The sequence below is a fragment of the Rhinoderma darwinii genome, chromosome 1 (genome assembly GCF_050947455.1).
Source record: "Rhinoderma darwinii isolate aRhiDar2 chromosome 1, aRhiDar2.hap1, whole genome shotgun sequence".
NCBI lineage: Eukaryota > Metazoa > Chordata > Amphibia > Anura > Rhinodermatidae > Rhinoderma > Rhinoderma darwinii.
This window is the reverse complement of record NC_134687.1, coordinates 375,804,185-375,823,156: the sequence shown is the minus strand read 5'-3', so window position 1 is coordinate 375,823,156 and position 18,972 is coordinate 375,804,185. Positions and strand designations below refer to the sequence as shown.

Below are 18,972 nucleotides of genomic sequence, written 5' to 3'. Positions count from 1 at the left end.
TAATCCTCCTACACTGTGCATTCGCTCAAAAAATGGCGGCACACAGTGTAGGAGGTTTGAACATTCAACCCCCTTCTTTCTCCTGGCACTAGTCAGGATAAAGGAGGGGGGATTGTTTGAGGACGCTAGAGCGAGTGTGTCTTCTCCAATTTTGCAGCATAAAGCAATGAGGTTGCTTTACCACATGCCAATGCTGCAATTTTGGGAATTGCTCCCTCTAGAGACGAGCACATGGAAATGTTATAAATTAGAATCTAATTTATAATATTTCCTGACTTGTGAAAAAATTACAAAAATTAGAACAATGTGTAATCATTTATATACTAACAGTTTAACTAAAAAAATATATATATTTTTCTAGCGACACATTCCCTTTAACCTAAATCTTATACGGGAGTACACATAATCCCTGTTTAATTATCTGTATTTTGATGAATCATGATTGTTTACTTACCACAATACATCTCATTGCATACTATATTAGTTTTTTCATGTGCATGTATTTGATAAGCACATTACGTTACTGCCATCAATGCATGTTCACCATTGCTGCTGCACATGTAAATAAATAAGGTAAGCATCATTGACTTCACTAACCTGGCCCACCATTGTCTCCCAGCATGGTCCTCTAGGAACATCTGATGGGTCAACTTGAAAAGGAGGACCAGTTGAATTTTCTGAATAAGATCCATTGTAAATATTAGCATACCACATTGTCATATTATGTTGCACAATCTTTTCTTCTTGACGCTAGAAAAAGGACAAAGCAAAAAAAGAAAAAAAGGTTTGATATATTATGTAAAGAGCAATTTAATACTTAAAGGGGTATTCCCATCTTATAAAGTGATGGCCCATTCCTAGGTCTGACCTGTGGGACACCCACCAATACTAAAAATAAAGCACTGTTTTTGGCATCATTGCACAGCCGTGTGGCTGGGAGCACTGCTTTGCAGTAAAACTTAGAAGGGGCTAAAGCAGCGCTGCTTCCACTTCATTGTCAGGATCGGTGGTGGTCACAGAGGTTGGACCCCCACCAATCATAAAGTAACGGTGAAGGCATATTCTAGGGATATGCCATCGCTTATAAGACAGGAATAACCCCTTATTGTATTCTATGAAATTATATTCATTGTACCTTAAGATTAATTTCATCCATCAAAGCAATGAGGAATGTGTAGAGGTTTCCCAGAAACAGGGCAAATATGCGGCCGAGCTGCCATCTTAGAGCTATACGAGGGTGGTAGTTTTCCAATCCACTGACAACATCGAACATTGTTGGACAAAACATTCCTAACAGAGACATAACAGTGTTCACCTACCAAAACAAGCACAAACACGCCTTATTGTCATGATCAGTTCATATTGCTCTGTGCATACATACATATATTTCTCAGGTGACTGGCATACCTTCCAACATTTGCATCCCCATTTGTTGGACCCTTTTAAGCACCTCCTCTGATCAGCCCGGGAACGCCGACAAACTATCTTGAAAATGAATACTTTCATGCAAATTTACACAAACCCTACCCACTTTGTGACTTGTTCGAAGGAAAATCCCACAAAAAACGTGATGGTCGGGAGGTATGGTTAACAGGTTTTTAAAGGGGTTGTGCAGTTTCAGAAAATTGCAATATACTGTAATTTATAAGGTTATACCAAACTGAAAATGACAGTCTAGATATCAATGTAGTTCAATAATCTATCCCCAGCATTCTACCCATTTGGCCTGTGTTTTTATATTTAGCAGGGGATTTCGTGTGAATTCCCATGATATGAATTTGTTACACCAAAAGTATACTAGGCAAGTGAATAAGGTTATACAAAAATAATAAAAAATCTGGAACTGAGGCCATGCTGGGAAAATTAAAATCTACAACATACCCTGTCTGTTGAAGATTGTACAGCAATTTCAATAGAATCACCGCAAGGGATAGGGCATGCTGCGAATTTCAGCCATTGTATTGCAAACACTAAGGCTCCATAGTACATATCTCCACAGTGCATACGTGACGCTTTACGGATTCTACTACATTTTTACTCTGTAGACTAAGGGTATGTGCACCCGCAGTGTTTTCAGGCGTATTTCGGGGAATGATCACGGGGCGTGATCTCAGAAGTTCCGGGCTTCTTCTGTAAGCTCAGGTGGCGGCGAAACCACCCACCCCCCCTTCCTCCTGTTTTGGTGATGTGTATAAAGGGGCTCGCTGTCTGGCTCAGTTTATTAGCTAAGTCAGAATCCTACTCTGTCTTCATCATCCGTAATGGAGAAAGGGGAGAGATAAGCTAATAAAATAAGCCAGACAAATAAAATAAAATTGCTTTATAGCAGCAGCTCACTGGAAAAATTGGATGTCTCTCTGTTTTGAAACAAGCAACATTACCAACTTCCTTTTGTAAGACTAGGAAAATACAGAATATTTAATAATGATACTAACTTCATTACGTTCCCACCAACCATAGTTTTCCAGACCTTTCAAAGCAAATTGCTGGGATCTACGCACAACAAAATAAATGAGATAACCACTTCCAGCGAGTGTACATAGTACTAGGAAGTTTGCTAGAACCCGGAGAAATCGGACTAAATGAATGTTTTCCTCTTTCCTGTTCTCCTGTTCTTCTAGAATTGATTCCTGCGGAAGTAAAATGAAAATAAAATCGTTCATCTAAAATTACACAAAAGATAATATACTTATATAAAATGAAATAATAGCAAAGATTACTTTGCACTACGAATTACAAAAAAGAGTAAAATTAAATTAGAATTGTACCAGTAACACATCAGAAGTAAAAGGAAACTAAACTTTCGAAAAACTTCTGACATGTAATAGTGACACTGAGACCCCCACCGATCGCTAAAATGAAGTGGCAGAAGCGATTGGGTCTAGCACTGCCCAGCCTGGTCTATGAACGGCTTTTCTCGGAGAGCCGAGCAGTTGGTGTTTGGACTCAACAGAAAGTCTATGGGCCCGTACCCCAACTGCTCGGCTCTCAGAGAAAAGCCGATCAGAAACTAAGTGGCTCAGTGCTCACCTGAGCACTTCTGCCGCTTTGTTTTAGCAATCGGTGGGGGTCTCAGTGTTCGGACCCTCACCAATCAAAACTTAAGACATGTCACTATGACATGTCAGAAGATTTGTTAAAGATTAATTATCCTTTAAAAGTACATTTTCAGCATTGAACTACATTGGATCTAGAGTAGCGATGCGGATCATACTTATATTTGCACTACCAGTTCTGTATGCATCTCCTCTGTTACGTCCGAATTTTTGGGGAGGGGCTATTCATGATTGCTGGAGACTGTAATAGTATATTGACAATTATTTGACAATTAAGGAATTATGCATATGGCTGTATTACGGCTCCATTTTGTACAGGTGCAATAGGGTTGCCAGAAAGGTGCATGAGCCCACTACTGTACCTCAGTATGCCTCCACTTTCATATGGAGGCATGTGGAGGTTTGTTTGTGCGGTATAGTAAATTTAAAACATCTTTTAGGGGTGTATATCTCCATACAGACGGAATCTGATAAAGCCTGTACGGTAGTCCCTGAAGCAGTGGCGTAACTACCGCGGTAGCAGCCGTAGCAGCTGCTACAGGGCCCGCGGCTTGAGGGGGCCTGTGCCGCCAGCTGACACGCCCCCCATATGCCCGGTGGTGCCGCTAGCAGTCGTTATAGTTGCTACAGCGGTAGCGCCACTACTATGGGGTCTGCGCAGCCGAGCCTCCAACAAGTATGGGCCGGGCGACACAGGCCCTCTCATGCCTGTAGGCGTCGCTAGCACCGGAGGGTGCCCCGGTGCTAGCGACAGCCAAATACATGCACTAGCGCTGAATGGCCGTGCATGTTCCGTCCCCGGCCATTTCAGCGCCTTACAATGACTTACAATGAATCAGTGTCATTGGATGGCGCTCATTCAGCTCCTGCAGACCCGCTCAGAAGAGAGCAGATCTGCATCGCCAGCGAACAGGAACGGGATCATGTGAGTATGTAAAGCTTTTTGTTTTTTTCTCATAAAACTGTGAGTGGCATTATATATAGTAGGGGCTCTATCTACAGGGGGGTCGTCTATATGTGGGCCACTATATACAGGGGGGTCTATATGTGGGGATGTGGGGCACTAGCTACAGGGGTGGTCTGTATGTGGGGCACAATCTATGGGGGGTCTATATGTGGGGATGTGGGTCACTATATACAGGCGGGTCTATATGTGGGGATGTGGGCCACTATATACAGGGGGGTGGGTCTATATGTGAGGATTTGGGCCACTATCTACAGGGGGGTCTATATGTGGGGCACTATATACAGGGGGAGCTATATGTGAGACACTATACAGGGGTGGGCTATTTGTAGAGTGCTATATATAGGGGAGCTATTTTTAGGGCACTTTCTATGGGGGTGGGCTATATGTGGGACACTATATACAGGGGTGGGTTACCGGTGGGGCACTAGCAACAGGGTGGCTATATGTAGGGTACTGTCTACAGGGGTGGGCTATATGTGGGACACTATATACAGGGGGAGCTACTTGTGAGACAATCTACAGTGGTGGGCTATACGTGGAGCACTGTCTATAGGAGAAGCTATATGTAGGGCAGCACGGTAGCTCAGTGGTTTGCAGAATTGTCTTGCAGCTCTGGAGTCCATATGTAGGCACTATCTACAGAGGGCTGTATGTGGTTCACTATCTACAGGGGCTTCTATGTAGGTCACTATCTACAGGGGGCTATGGGGGCACTATCTACAGGGGCACGGTGTGTGCATGTGGGACACAGTGTATGGTACTATTATAATCAGGGACACAGTCTATGGTGCTATTATAGTTAGAGGTGCACTGTATGGTACTATTATAATCAGGGACACAGTCTATGGCGCTATTATAGTTAGAGGTGCCGTGTATGGTGCTTTATTATATTTAGAGGTGTTGAGAATTTTAACTTTGTTATTAGGTGCAGAAATGTTTTAATAGTGAGAAGCTGAAGACATCTGAGCGGAAAACTGCAGAAATGGGTCATGGCCGGTAGTAATCCATCATAGATGTCTGGACCGACGGGAGAAGAAAAGAACTAGCATCTGAGACATCACCGGTGAGTCACTTAATGTAAACGTTTATTCTGCCTCTAATCAGTACTGTAGTTACTGTATGATCTGCAGCGAGATGATGGGTGGTGTGATTATGATATGATTTTTTTTGTGAAACAGCATCTCCCAGCATATCCTTACAATTGTTCGGGCCATGCTGGGAGCTGTAGTTTTACGCCGTACAAACCTATACGGCAGGGGTTGCACTAAATTGAGCTGTATTTGTTCTGGTGTTGTATATATGTACTGATCTTGGTTCTGATGCTGTATGTAAGTACTGAGCTTGGTTCTGGTGCTGTATATATGTATGAGATTGGTTTTGGTGCTGTGTATATATGTAATGAGCTTGGTTCTAGTGCTGTATATATGTACCAAGCTTTGTTCTGGTGCTGTATATATGTCAATGCTTGGTTCTAGTGCTGTATTTATGTACTGAGATTGGTTGTGGTACTGTATTTATGTACTGAGCTTGGTTGTGCTACTGTATATATGTCAGCGCTTGGTTCTGGATCTGTATATATGTACTGAGCTTGGTTCTAGTGCTGTATATATATACTGAGCTTTGTTCTGGTGTTGTATATATGTATGAGCTTGGTTATAGTGCTGTATATATGTACTGAGCTTTGTTCTGGTGCTGTATTTATGTACTGAGCTTGGTTGGGGTACTGTATATATGTCAGAGCTTGGTTCTGGATCTGTAATTATATAGGATAAATTTATAATAACAAAAATGTAGAGCAGAAGGAATTGTTCTCAATTCATTGTATATTTAATGGGAACCTGTCTGGTAGGTTTAACCCCTTGAACCGCCACCATGCAGTAATACATGACCTGACAATATTTCCAAACATTCCCCTGTATGTTTTTTTCAGATGCACCAAAATCCTTAAAATCCACTTTTAAAACAGTGCACACTATATGCTAATTACTCATTAGAGGGTCATGGGGCGGTGCCGCTATCCTGGAGAGTCACATAGTCCTGCCTCCAAACCCACCTTTCCATGTTTGAGTGACGTCTCCCTGGCTGATACAACTTTCTCGTATGCGGCATTGCCTTGTGGCACTATACAGAAGGGGGGCTGTGTGGCACTATACACAAGGGGGGGCTGTGTGGCACTATACACAAGGGAGAGCTGTATGGCACTATGCACAAGGGAGGGGGCTGTGTGGCACTATACACAAAGGGGGGCTGTGTGGCACTATACACAAGGGGGAGCTGTGTGGCACTATACACTGTAAAGGATCTGCCAGGCACAGCTTCGGGGTTAACTCCCTTAATTAATCAGTCAGCACCTGAATCTACATCCCTGAGACTGACTCCAGCTTCCACCACTCAGGCTGGCAGGCTTAGGAGTGGGAGAGCCTATCGCAGCCTGGCCAGACTCAGCTAGCTCCCGCCCTCTGTCTATTTATACCTGCATTTCCTGTTCCTCCTTGCTTGTTATTCTTTTTCGTTTGGTTTCCTGGCCCAGCTACAGCTCCTTCTATTTTGTTCCTGCTCCATACAGACCCTGGCTTACTGATTACTCTTCTGCTCTTCGTTTGGTACCTCGCACACTCCTGGCTTGACTCGGCTCGTTCACCACTCTGGTTGCTCACGGTGTTGCCGTGGGCAACTGCCCCTTTCCCTTGCTTGTATTCCCTTGTATGTTTGTCGTGTTTGTCGTGCACTTACTGAGTGCAGGGACCGCCGCCCAGTTGTACCCCGTCGCCTAGGGCGGGTCGTTGCAAGTAGGCAGGGACAGAGTGGCGGGTAGATTAGGGCTCACTTGTCCGTTTCCCTACCCCCCGGTCATTACATAATAACAAGCCCATACCTAGTCTACCCTGGTCCCTGACACCACTATGGACCCCCGTGAGACCCTGGCTCAGCAAATGCAGGGTCTCTCCCTACAGGTCCAGGCCCTGGCTCAGAGGGTCAACCAGCCTGATGCTACCTTGGTAGTTCCCCTCACCGCACCTCTTGAACCCCACCTCAAGTTGCCCGACCGGTTCTCAGGGGACCGGAGGGCTTTTCTCTCCTTTCGGGAGAGTTGTAGGCTTTACTTTCGTTTAAAGCCTCATTCCTCAGGTTCTGAGAGCCAGCGGGTGGGTATAATTATGTCCCGGCTCCAGGAAGGGCCCCAAGAGTGGGCCTTCTCCTTGGCTCCTGACGCCCCTGAACTTTCCTCCGTTGATTGTTTCTTTTCTGCTCTCGGACTTATTTATGACGAGACTGACAGGACTGCCTTTGCCAAGAGTCAGCTGGTGACCTTACGTCAGGGTAAGAGACCTGTTGAGGAGTATTGCTCTGACTTTAGGAAGTGGTGCGTAGCTTCTCGGTGGAATGACCCTGCCTTAAGGTGCCAGTTTAGGTTGGGTCTGTCGAATGCCCTGAAAGACCTGCTAGTTAGCTATCCCTCTTCTGACTCCCTAGACCAGGCTATGGCTTTAGCGGTACGACTTGACCGACGTCTCAGGGAACGACAACATGAACGTTTATGTGTTTTCTCCTCCGACTCCCCCATGATGCCTCCCGAAGTTCCGTTGCTTCGTTCCTCCAGGAAAGACTCAGAGATACCTATGCAACTCGGGGCCTCCGTGTCCCCCCAACAACGTAGAGAATTCCGCAGGAAGAATGGTCTCTGCTTCTACTGTGGGGATGACAAGCATCAAGTGAACAACTGTCCTAAGCATAAGAATGCAGCCAGAGAACTTCCGCGCCTAAGTGATCATCGGGGAGGTCACTTGGGCGCACAGGTATTTCCAGTAAATAGGAAACGTACTAAGATCTTGCTTCCCTTTCAGGTCTCTTTTGGTGGTAGGTCTGCTAACGGCAGTGCCTTCGTGGATTCAGGGTCCTCTACTAATATTATGTCTGTGGAATTTGCTATGTCTCTTGCTATGCCTCTGATTGATTTGCCTAAACTTGTCCCGGTAGTGGGTATCGACTCCACTCCTCTTGCTAATGGTTATTTTACACAGCATACCCCTGTTTTTGAACTCCTTGTTGGCTCCATGCATTTGGAGCAATGCTCTGTACTGTTGATGCAGGGATTATCGTACGATTTGGTTCTAGGCCTTCCCTGGTTGCAGTTGCATAATCCCACGTTTGACTGGAATACTGGGGAGCTAACCAAATGGGGTAATGAATGTTGTACGTCATGTTTTTCTGTTAATTCTATTTCTCCCCCTGAGGAGGCGAATACGCTACCCGAGTTTGTTCAGGACTTCGCTGATGTTTTCTCTAGGGAGGCCTCCGAAGTGTTACCTCCTCATAGAGAATACGATTGCGCTATCGAATTGGTACCAGGAGCAAAGCTTCCTAAGGGTAGGATATTTAATCTTTCTTGTCCCGAACGTGAAGCCATGAGAGAGTATATCCAGGAATCCATGGCCAAGGGTTACATTCGTCCCTCTTCTTCTCCGGTAGGTGCTGGCTTCTTCTTCGTGGGGAAGAAGGATGGTGGTCTTAGGCCATGCATTGACTACCGTAGCCTGAATAAGGTCACGGTAAGGAACCAGTATCCCCTTCCTTTGATTCCTGATCTCTTTAATCAGGTTCAGGGGGCCCAATGGTTCTCTAAATTGGATCTACGGGGGGCGTATAACCTCATTCGCATCAAAGAGGGGGATGAGTGGAAGACTGCGTTTAAAATGCCCGAAGGCCATTTCGAATACCTCGTCATGCCCTTTGGGTTGTGTAATGCCCCTGCGGTCTTCCAGAATTTCATAAATGAGATTTTGAGAAATTACCTGGGGATATTTCTTGTAGTGTACCTTGATGACATACTGGTGTTTTCCAAGGACTGGTCCTCCCACATTGAGCATGTCAGGAAGGTGCTCCAGGTCCTTCGGGAAAACAAACTGTTTGCCAAAACCGAAAAATGTGTGTTTGGGGTACAGGAGATACAATTTTTGGATCAAATCCTCACTCCTCATGAATTCCGCATGGACCCCGCCAAGGTTCAGGCTGTGGCGGAATGGGTCCAACCTGCCTCCCTGAAGGCGTTACAGTGTTTTTTGGGGTTCGCTAATTATTACAGGAGATTTATTGCTAACTTCTCGGTCATCGCTAAGCCTCTTACGGACCTCACTCGCAAAGGTGCTGATCTCCTCCACTGGCCTCCTGAGGCTGTCCAGGCTTTTGAGGTCCTTAAGAAGTTCTTTATCTCGGCCCCGGTGCTGGTTCAGCCCAACCAAATGGAGCCATTTATCGTGGAAGTTGACGCATCTGAGGTGGGAGTGGGGGCTGTCTTGTCCCAGGGTACCAGGTCCCTCACCCATCTCCGCCCCTGTGCCTACTTCTCCAGGAAGTTTTCGCCAACTGAGAGTAACTATGATATTGGCAACCGCGAACTCTTAGCCATTAAATGGGCATTTGAAGAGTGGCGCCACTTCCTGGAGGGGGCTAGACACCAGGTAACGGTCCTTACCGACCACAAGAATCTGGTTTTCCTAGAATCTGCCCGGAGGCTAAACCCGAGACAAGCTCGATGGGCGTTATTTTTTACCAGATTCAATTTTTTGGTTACCTATAGGGCTGGGTCTAAAAATATTAAGGCTGATGCACTGTCGCGTAGCTTCATGGCCAGCCCTCCTTCGGAGGAAGATCCTGCTTGTATTTTGCCTCCAGGTATAATCATTTCCTCGATCGATTCTGATTTAGTCTCTGAAATTGCTGCTGATCAAGGTTCAGCTCCCGGGAACCTTCCTGAGAACAAGCTGTTTGTTCCCCTGCAATTCCGGCTAAGGGTACTTAGGGAAAATCATGACTCCGCACTATCTGGTCATCCAGGCATCCTGGGTACCAAACACCTCATTACCAGAAATTATTGGTGGCCTGGGTTGCCTAAAGACGTTAAGGCCTACGTCGCCGCTTGTGAGGTTTGTGCTAGGTCCAAGACTCCCAGGTCTCGACCAGCGGGCTTACTGCGTTCGTTGCCCATTCCCCAGAGACCTTGGACACATATCTCCATGGATTTTATCACCGATTTGCCTCCATCCCAAGGCAAGTCGGTGGTGTGGGTGGTGGTAGACCGCTTCAGTAAGATGTGCCACTTTGTGCCCCTCAAGAAACTACCCAACGCCAAGACGTTGGCTACCTTGTTTGTCAAACACATCCTGCGTCTCCATGTGGTCCCTGTCAATATTGTTTCGGACAGAGGGGTACAATTTGTTTCATTATTTTGGAGAGCCTTCTGTATGAAGTTGGGGATTGATCTGTCCTTCTCCTCTGCCTTCCATCCTGAAACCAATGGTCAAACGGAGAGGACTAATCAATCTCTAGAACAATACTTAAGGTGTTTTGTCTCTGACTGTCAATATGATTGGGTCTCATTCATTCCCCTCGCCGAATTTTCCCTTAATAACCGGGTCAGTAACTCGTCAGGGGTCTCTCCCTTTTTCTGTAATTTTGGGTTTAATCCACGGTTCTCCTCCGTTTCACCTGGTAGTTCCAACAATCCCGAGGTAGAGGTCGTTCATCGGGAACTGTGCACAGTCTGGGCCCAGGTTCAGAAGAACCTAGAGGCGTCCCAGAGCGTACAAAAAACTCAGGCTGATAGAAAACGTTCTGCTAACCCCCTGTTTATGGTCGGGGATCTGGTGTGGTTGTCGTCTAGGAACTTGCGTCTCAAGGTTCCGTCCAAGAAATTTGCTCCCCGGTTTATTGGGCCGTATAAGGTCATTGAGGTCCTCAATCCTGTCTCCTTCCGGCTGGAGTTACCCCCGTCTTTTCGTATACACGACGTGTTTCATGCCTCCCTCCTTAAACGCTGCTCCCCGTCCTTGGCTCCCTCGAGGAGACCTCCTGTTCCCGTCCTCACCCCTGAGGGGGTGGAATTCGAGGTGGCCAGGATTGTGGACAGCAAGATGGTCCAAGGCTCCCTCCAGTACCTGGTCCATTGGAGAGGTTACGGGCCCGAGGAGAGGACTTGGGTACCCGCCCGGGATGTTCACGCTGGGGTATTGGTCAGGAGGTTCCACCTGCGTTTCCCCAGTAAGCCAGGTCCACTTAGAAAGGGTCCGGTGGCCCCTCATAAAAGGGGGGGTACTGTAAAGGATCTGCCAGGCACAGCTTCGGGGTTAACTCCCTTAATTAATCAGTCAGCACCTGAATCTACATCCCTGAGACTGACTCCAGCTTCCACCACTCAGGCTGGCAGGCTTAGGAGTGGGAGAGCCTATCGCAGCCTGGCCAGACTCAGCTAGCTCCCGCCCTCTGTCTATTTATACCTGCATTTCCTGTTCCTCCTTGCTTGTTATTCTTTTTCGTGTGGTTTCCTGGCCCAGCTACAGCTCCTTCTATTTTGTTCCTGCTCCATACAGACCCTGGCTTACTGACTACTCTTCTGCTCTTCGTTTGGTACCTCGCACACTCCTGGCTTGACTCGGCTCGTTCACCACTCTGGTTGCTCACGGTGTTGCCGTGGGCAACTGCCCCTTTCCCTTGCTTGTATTCCCTTGTATGTTTGTCGTGTTTGTCGTGCACTTACTGAGTGCAGGGACCGCCGCCCAGTTGTACCCCGTCACCTAGGGCGGGTCGTTGCAAGTAGGCAGGGACAGAGTGGCGGGTAGATTAGGGCTCACTTGTCCGTTTCCCTACCCCCCACTCATTACATACACAAGGGGGAGCTGTGTGGCACTATACACATGGGGAACTGTATGGCACTATTTACAAGGGGGAGGGCTGTGGCTCTGTCTACAGGGGGCTGAGTGTGGCGCAATCTACAGGGGTCTGTGTGTGGCACTTTCTACTAGAGGGGGCTGTGTGGCACTATATACAAGGGAGGGGGGCTGTGTGTACTATATATACAGTGGGAGCTGTATAGCGCTATATACAGTGGGGGCTTTATGGCGATATCTACAGGGGGACTGTATGGCACTATCTACAGGGGGGCTGCATGGCACTATCTACAAGCGGGAGGTGGGGCGCTATCTACAAATGGGGTGTGACACTGTCTATAGGTGGGGCTATATAGCACTGTCTACAGGGGGGCTGTCTGGCACATTCTACAGGGGGCACTATTTATAAGGGGGGCTGCTTGTGGCACCCAGAGGGGGGGTCAAGAGTTTGCTATGGGGCCCAGTCTTTCCTAGTTATGCCCCTGCCCTAAAGGATGTATGGTTCTGTACCAAAGGCTCAATTCACTGATGTACAGGCTCCGTGCCAGTGTGCATACCCTAACTTTCATTAATTTCAGCTGCCATAAAGCACACAAGCGTTGCTGCACTGTCTATATGGACAATACAGGAGGTGTGTCTCAGCGCACAGTTTTTTTTAAATAAATATCAAAAACATTTTAAAAAAAAGGATAATAAACATGTTATTTCTCTGCAGAGAAAACGTATAATATATATATTACATTTAAAGTAAATCTGTCAGCAGGTCCCTTACTATATTTTATTTGCTTTGTATACAGTGCTACATTCTCTGCTTGATTGCCAATTGTCTGGAGGGGATGTCTTTGTGAGATGACTGCTTTAGCTGTAACAATATAGGTATACTGAAACATTTCTACAACTATTGGTTGGCTTTCAGGTGTAATGGGGACAGAGAACCTGGAAGATGATAATTAATGTTTTTATATATATTCCATACCTCTAATGACTATACCAGAACTACAGTTGTAGTCATATATGCTGTCAATTTTCAGATTGTCTAGATCAGATTGATTAGATCTAAAACTGAGATTAAGAAGAACTGGAAATATTGACTTACTTTAAAACTTGTAGTAATAGATGCAAATTTATTGTCAGCTGTTTCAGGGTTTCCAATAAGAAAATCCCAGCTTGTATACATTTTCCAGCTAAAATTAAAGCTGTTGTCATCTCCTCCACCATCATCATTAGCATTCTTGGCCATTCTTAAGGACAATTAAGAAAAGAGTTTTAGAAATAGAAAATGTCTGAATAAAAAAAATAAAATAAAATGAAAACACATGCATTTGAGAATTCAGAGGCACAAATAGTTGGTGCCACTACATCAGCAATAGTTACATATTCTGAAATAATGAAGCATACATAAAAAGAAAAAGAGACAAGGAGAAGAATTCAGCAATGGTCAATGCCTGGTCACCGAAGTACACAAAGTAGAAAAAAATGTATGCTTTATAGTATTGGTAAGTAAACAACACCTGTGTAAATGTAGAAATTATATACTGTATATCTTATAAACAGCATGTATAGCAGGAAGGGCATCTGATATAACAGAGCCCAAGTGTAATGATGGGGGTAGGGAAACAGACAAGTGAGCCCTAATCTACCCGCCACTCAGTCCCTGCCTACTTGCAACGACCCGCCCTAGGCGACGGGGTACAACTGGGCGACGGTCTCTACGCTCAATAAGTGCACGACATACAAACAGACAAGGGAACACAGAAGCTAAGGGAAATGGGGCAGTTGCCCACGGCAACACCGTGAGCAACAAGAGTGGTGAACGAGCCGAGTCAAACCAGGAGTGTACGAGGTACCAAACGCAGAGCAGGAGAGTAGTGAACAAGCCGAGTCAAACCAGGAGTGTACGAGGTACCAAACACAGAGCAGGAGAGTAGTCAGTAAGCCAGGGTCAATATGAAGCAGGGTCAAATAGTTCAGAAGCTGCAGCAGGGCCAGGAAACCAAACGAGAAGAATCACAAGCAAGGAGGAACAGGAAAGGCAGGTATAAATAGACAGAGGGCGGGAGCTAGCTCCGTCTGGCCAGGCTGTGATAGGCTCTCCCACTCCTAAGCCTGCCATCCTGAGTGGTGGAAGATGGAGTCAGTCTCACAGACATAGAAGCAGGTGCAGACTGATTACCTATGGGCGTTGACACAGAAGCTGTGCCTGGCAGATCCTTTACAGTACCCCCCCTTTTATGAGGGGCCACCGGACCCTTTCTAGGTGGACCTGGTTTATTGGGGAAACGAAGGTGGAACCTCCTGACCAATACCCCAGCGTGAACATCCCAGGCGGGTACCCAAGTCCTCTCCTCAGGCCCGTATCCTCTCCAATGGACCAGGTACTGGAGGGAGCCTTGGACCATCTTGCTGTCCACAATCTTGGCCACCTCGAATTCCACCCCCTAAGGGGTGAGAACGGGGACAGGAGGTTTCCTCGAGGGAGCCAAGGACGGGGAGCAGCGTTTAAGGAGGGAGGCATGAAACACGTCGTATACTCGAAAAGATGGGGGCAACTCCAGTCGGAAGGAGACAGGATTGAGGACTTCAATGACCCTGTACGGCCCAATAAACCGGGGAGCAAACATCTTGGACGGGACTTTAAGGCGCAAGTTCTTTGACGATAGCCACACCAGATCCCCGACCATAAACAAGGGGTTAGCAGAACGTCTTCTATCTGCCTGAGTTGTTTGTATGCTCTGGGACGCCTCTAGGTTCTTCTGAACCTGGGCCCAGACTGTGCACAGTTCCCGATGAACGACCTCTACCTCGGGATTGTTGAAACTACCAGGTGAAACGGAGGAGAACCGTGGATTAAACCCAAAATTACAGAAAAAGGGGGAGACCCCTGACGAGTTACTGACCCGGTTATTAAGGGAAAATTCAGCGAGGGGAATGAATGAGACCCAATCATATAGACAGTCAGAGATAAAACACCTTAAATATTGTTCTAGAGACTGATTAGTCCTCTCAGTTTGGCCATTAGTTTCAGGATGGAAGGCAGAGGAGAAGGACAGATCAATCTCCAACTTTTTACAGAAGGCTCTCCAAAACAATGAAACAAATTGTACCCCTCTGTCAGAAACAATATTGACAGGGACCCCATGGAGACGCAGGATGTGTTTGACAAACAAGGTAGCTAACGTCTTAGCATTGGGTAGTTTCTTGAGGGGCACAAAGTGGCACATCTTACTGAAGCGGTCTACTACAACCCACACCACCGACTTGCCTTGAGATGGAGGCAAATCGGTGATAAAATCCATGGAGATATGGGTCCAAGGTCTCTGGGGAATGGGCAAAGAACGTAGTAAGCCCGCTGGTCAGGACCTGGGAGTCTTGGACCTAGCACAAACCTCACAAGCGGCGACGTAGGCCTTAACGTCTTAAGGCAACCCAGGCCACCAATAGTTTCTGGCAATGAGGTGCTTGGTACCCAGGATGCCTGGATGACCAGATAGTGCGGAGTCATGATTTTCCCTAAGTACCCTTAGCCGGAATTGCAGGGGAACAAACAGCTTGTTCTCAGGAAGGTTCCCGGGAGCTGAACCTTGATCAGCCGCAATTTCAGAGACTAAATCAGAATCAATAGAGGAAATGATTATACCTGGAGGCAACAGTGCATCAGCCTTAATATTTTTAGACCCAGCCCTATAGGTAACCAAAAAGTTGAATCTGGTAAAAAAATAACGCCCATCGAGCTTGTCTCGGGTTTAGCCTCCGGGCAGATTCTAGGAAAACCAGATTCTTGTGGTCGGTAAGGACCGTTACCTGGTGCCTAGCCCATTCCAGGAAGTGATGCCACTCTTCAAATGCCCATTTAATGGCTAAGAGTTCGCGGTTGCCAATATCATAGTTACTCTCAGTGGGCGAAAACTTCCTGGAAAAGTAGGCACAGGGACGGAGATTGGTGAGTGACCTGGTACCCTGGGACAAGACAGCCCCCACTCCCACCTCGGACGCGTCAACCTCCACGATAAATGGCTTCATTTGGTTGGGCTGAACCAGCACCGGGGCCGAGATAAAGCACTTCTTAAGGACCTCAAAAGCCTGAACAGCCTCAGGAGGCCAGTGGAGGAGATCAGCACCTTTGCGAATGAGGTCCGTAAGAGGCTTAGCGATGACCGAGAAGTTAGCAATAAATCTCCTGTAATAATTAGCGAACCCCAAGAAGCACTGTAACGCCTTCAGGGAGTCAGGTTGGACCCATTCCGCCACAGCCTGGACCTTGGCGGGGACCATGCAGAATTCATGAGGAGTGAGGATTTGACCCAAAAATGGTATCTCCTGCACCCCAAACACACATTTTTCGGACTTCGCAAACAGTTTGTTTTCCCGAAGGACCTGGAGCACTTTCCTGACATGCTCAATGTGGGAGGACCAGTCCTTGGAAAACACAAGTATGTCATCAAGGTACACTACACGAAATACCCCCAGGTAATCTCTTAAAATTTCATTTATGAAATTCTGGAAGACCGCGGGAGCATTACACAACCCAAAGGGCATGACGAGGTATTCGAAATGACCTTCGGGCGTGTTAAACGCAGTCTTCCACTCATCCCCCTCTATGATGCGGATAAGGCTATACGCCCCCCGTAGATCAAACTTAGAGAACCATTGGGACCCCTGAACCTGATTAAAGAGATCAGGAATTAAAGGTAGGGGATACTGGTTCCTTACAGTGACCTTATTCAAGTTACGGTAGTCAATGCATGACCTAAGACCACCATCCTTCTTCCCTACGAAATAGAAAGCCAGCATCTACCGGAGAAGTAGAGGGGCGAATGTAACCCTTGGCCAGGCATTCCTGGATATACTCTCTCATGGCTTCACGTTCGGGACAAGAGAGATTAAATATCCTACCCTTAGGGAGCTTAGCTCCTGGTACCAAATCGATAGCGCAATCGTATTCTCTATGAGGAGGTAACACTTTGGAGGCCTCCTTAGAGAAAACATCAGCGAAGTCCTGAACAAACTCAGGTAGCGTGTTCACCTCCTCCGGGGGAGAAATAGAATTAACAGAAAAACATGACGTCAAGCATTCATTACCCCATTTGGTAAGATCCCCAGTATTCCAGTCAAACGTGGGTGTAGCGCCCATGGCCGCGGGCCGTCGGGTTCACTCACCTCCCGACGCCCGCAGCCATGGATCTGTGAGCGCTGGCCTCCGTCTCCCTCCTAGGAGATGCCAGCGCTCGCTTCCGCTCCGTCCGGCCGGGTCCCGTAGGGTGCGCGAGCACGCTCGCGCCCGCTCTTAAAGGGCCAGCGCGCGCACATGGAATCAATGATTATTAACCCACGTGATTCCCTGCTCTATAATAATGCCCCAGCCCTTCTGATCCTTGCCTGAGCGTTGTTAGTCTTTCCCTGTCTGTCTCGCAAATGGTCCCTTAGTGTCTCCCGTTCCTGCTGTTACCCGTGCCCTGTTACCGTTCCTGTATTCTGCATTGTTCCTGTGCCTACGCGTGGTCAAGTGCCATCTGCCACGTCAAGTGCCATCTGCCACGTCAAGTGCCATCTGCCACGTCAAGTGCCATATGGCACGTCAAGTGTCATCTGCCACGTCAAGTGCCATCTGCCACGTCAAGTACCATCGGCTCATCGGATACTGCCCGCCACGTCTGGCGCCACTTTCCGCACCTGTCTCCATCCGTGCTGAGGCCACAGTCACCGTCCGGACTATTACAGGTACCTAAACATTACTGTCTGCTATCTACTTTCACATAGACTGTGACCTGGTCAGCTGCCTCCCCGCTACGGCGGAGCGGCCTAGTGGGTCCACAAACCCAGTGCCCGTGACAGTACGCTCAGGCCATGGAACCCGCTGGCCAGCCCAAGACCCCAGTACAGAAAATTCAGACGGAGATGCATGACCTAGGCACTCGTAAGGATCAACTCCTTGAGGCGGTGAATTCTATTCTGGTCCGCCTGGATCTACTCGCTGTTCCACCCCCGGATCTTCCTCCAGAAGCTGTTGCCGTGCCACTGCCTGTGGCTCCCCCTGTTTGTTCCGGATCCTCAGTTCCTCTGCCTCTTCCTCCTCGCTATGACGGTGATCCCAGAGCATGCCGAGGACTTCTTAATCAATGCACGGTGCATTTTAGGCTACGGCCTCATCTCTTCCCCTCCGAGGAGGCTAAAGTAGCGTTCATTATCTCCCTCCTCGCTGGCAAGGCCCTCGCATGGGCAAACCCAATCTTGGAGCAACAAGGTGCTGTATCCGCGGACCTAGCCTTGTTCCTGCAGTCCTTTCGTGCCGTGTTCGAGGAGCCGGGTCGAACATCCTCTGCCGCAGCCACTCTGTTGACCCTCAAGCAAGAAGGCTCCACAGTAGGGGAGTATGCGATCTCCTTCCGTACCCTAGCAGCCGAGCTGGCATGGAACAATGAGGCACTGGTGGCGACCTTCTGGCAGGGACTGTCCTCTCACATCAAGGACGAACTGGCAGCCCGCGACCTTCCTTCTACCTTGGATGCCCTCATCCTGTTAGCCACCCGAGTTGATATGAGAATCCGGGAGCGCTCTCTAGAGGTTCGTCAGGAGAGCCGGGTCCACAGACCAGCACCCCCTGCCCAGAGACCACAATTGTTCACTCCTAGTGCGCTACCTGAGGAACCCATGCAGGTAGACAGAGTCCGGTTATCTGAACAGGAGAAGCAGCGCAGACGCTCCTCTGGACTTTGCATGTATTGCGGCCTCAAGGGTCATTTTGTGCGTCAATGCCCACAGAAACCGAGAAACTCCAGTACCTAGGGTTGGTTGGAGAGGCAACTCTAGGTGGAACGTCTCCAAACGTTAAAACCTCTTCCAAATTATCGATACCTGTGGCCACCGGACAGGCATCACATGCATCACATCCTTCCTCCGCCTATCTTGACTCTGGAGCGGCTGCTAATTTTATCCACCAAGATCTAGTGGATCGGTTTCAACTACCCACAGTCCGTCTGGAGAGACCCCTGGCAGTTGCCTCTGTGAATGGTCTACCGCTGCCTGATCCAATAATGCTCATCACTGAGCCGGTGACATTACAGGTCGGAGCTCTTCACTTAGAACAGATCTCCTTCCTGGTACTACCCAAGGCTATCAATCCTATCCTGCTGGGTCTGCCATGCCTCCGTCTACACGCCCCGACACTCGACTGGAGTTCTGGAGAAGTTCTTCAATGGGGTTCCAGATGCCATAGCCATTGCCTGTCACAAGTCCGTCCTGTTGTGCCCCCTCTGCCGCAGTCACTCTCCAATTTACCTCCTCAGTA

General features: G+C 47.8%; 1 protein-coding gene across 1 annotated transcript in view; it reads right to left on the bottom strand.

Moving 5' to 3' along the window:
- The window catches only part of TMC1 (transmembrane channel like 1), a 90,217-nt gene that overhangs the window by 27,429 nt on the left and 43,816 nt on the right, over nt 1-18,972 (bottom strand). Inside the window, exons 10-13 of the mRNA XM_075852111.1 lie at nt 12,784-12,928; nt 2,436-2,630; nt 1,136-1,315; nt 598-750 (exon numbers count right to left, since the gene is read on the bottom strand). Coding sequence (XP_075708226.1) covers nt 598-750; nt 1,136-1,315; nt 2,436-2,630; nt 12,784-12,928 — 673 coding nt within the window. The remainder of the gene's footprint in view (nt 1-597; nt 751-1,135; nt 1,316-2,435; nt 2,631-12,783; nt 12,929-18,972) is intronic.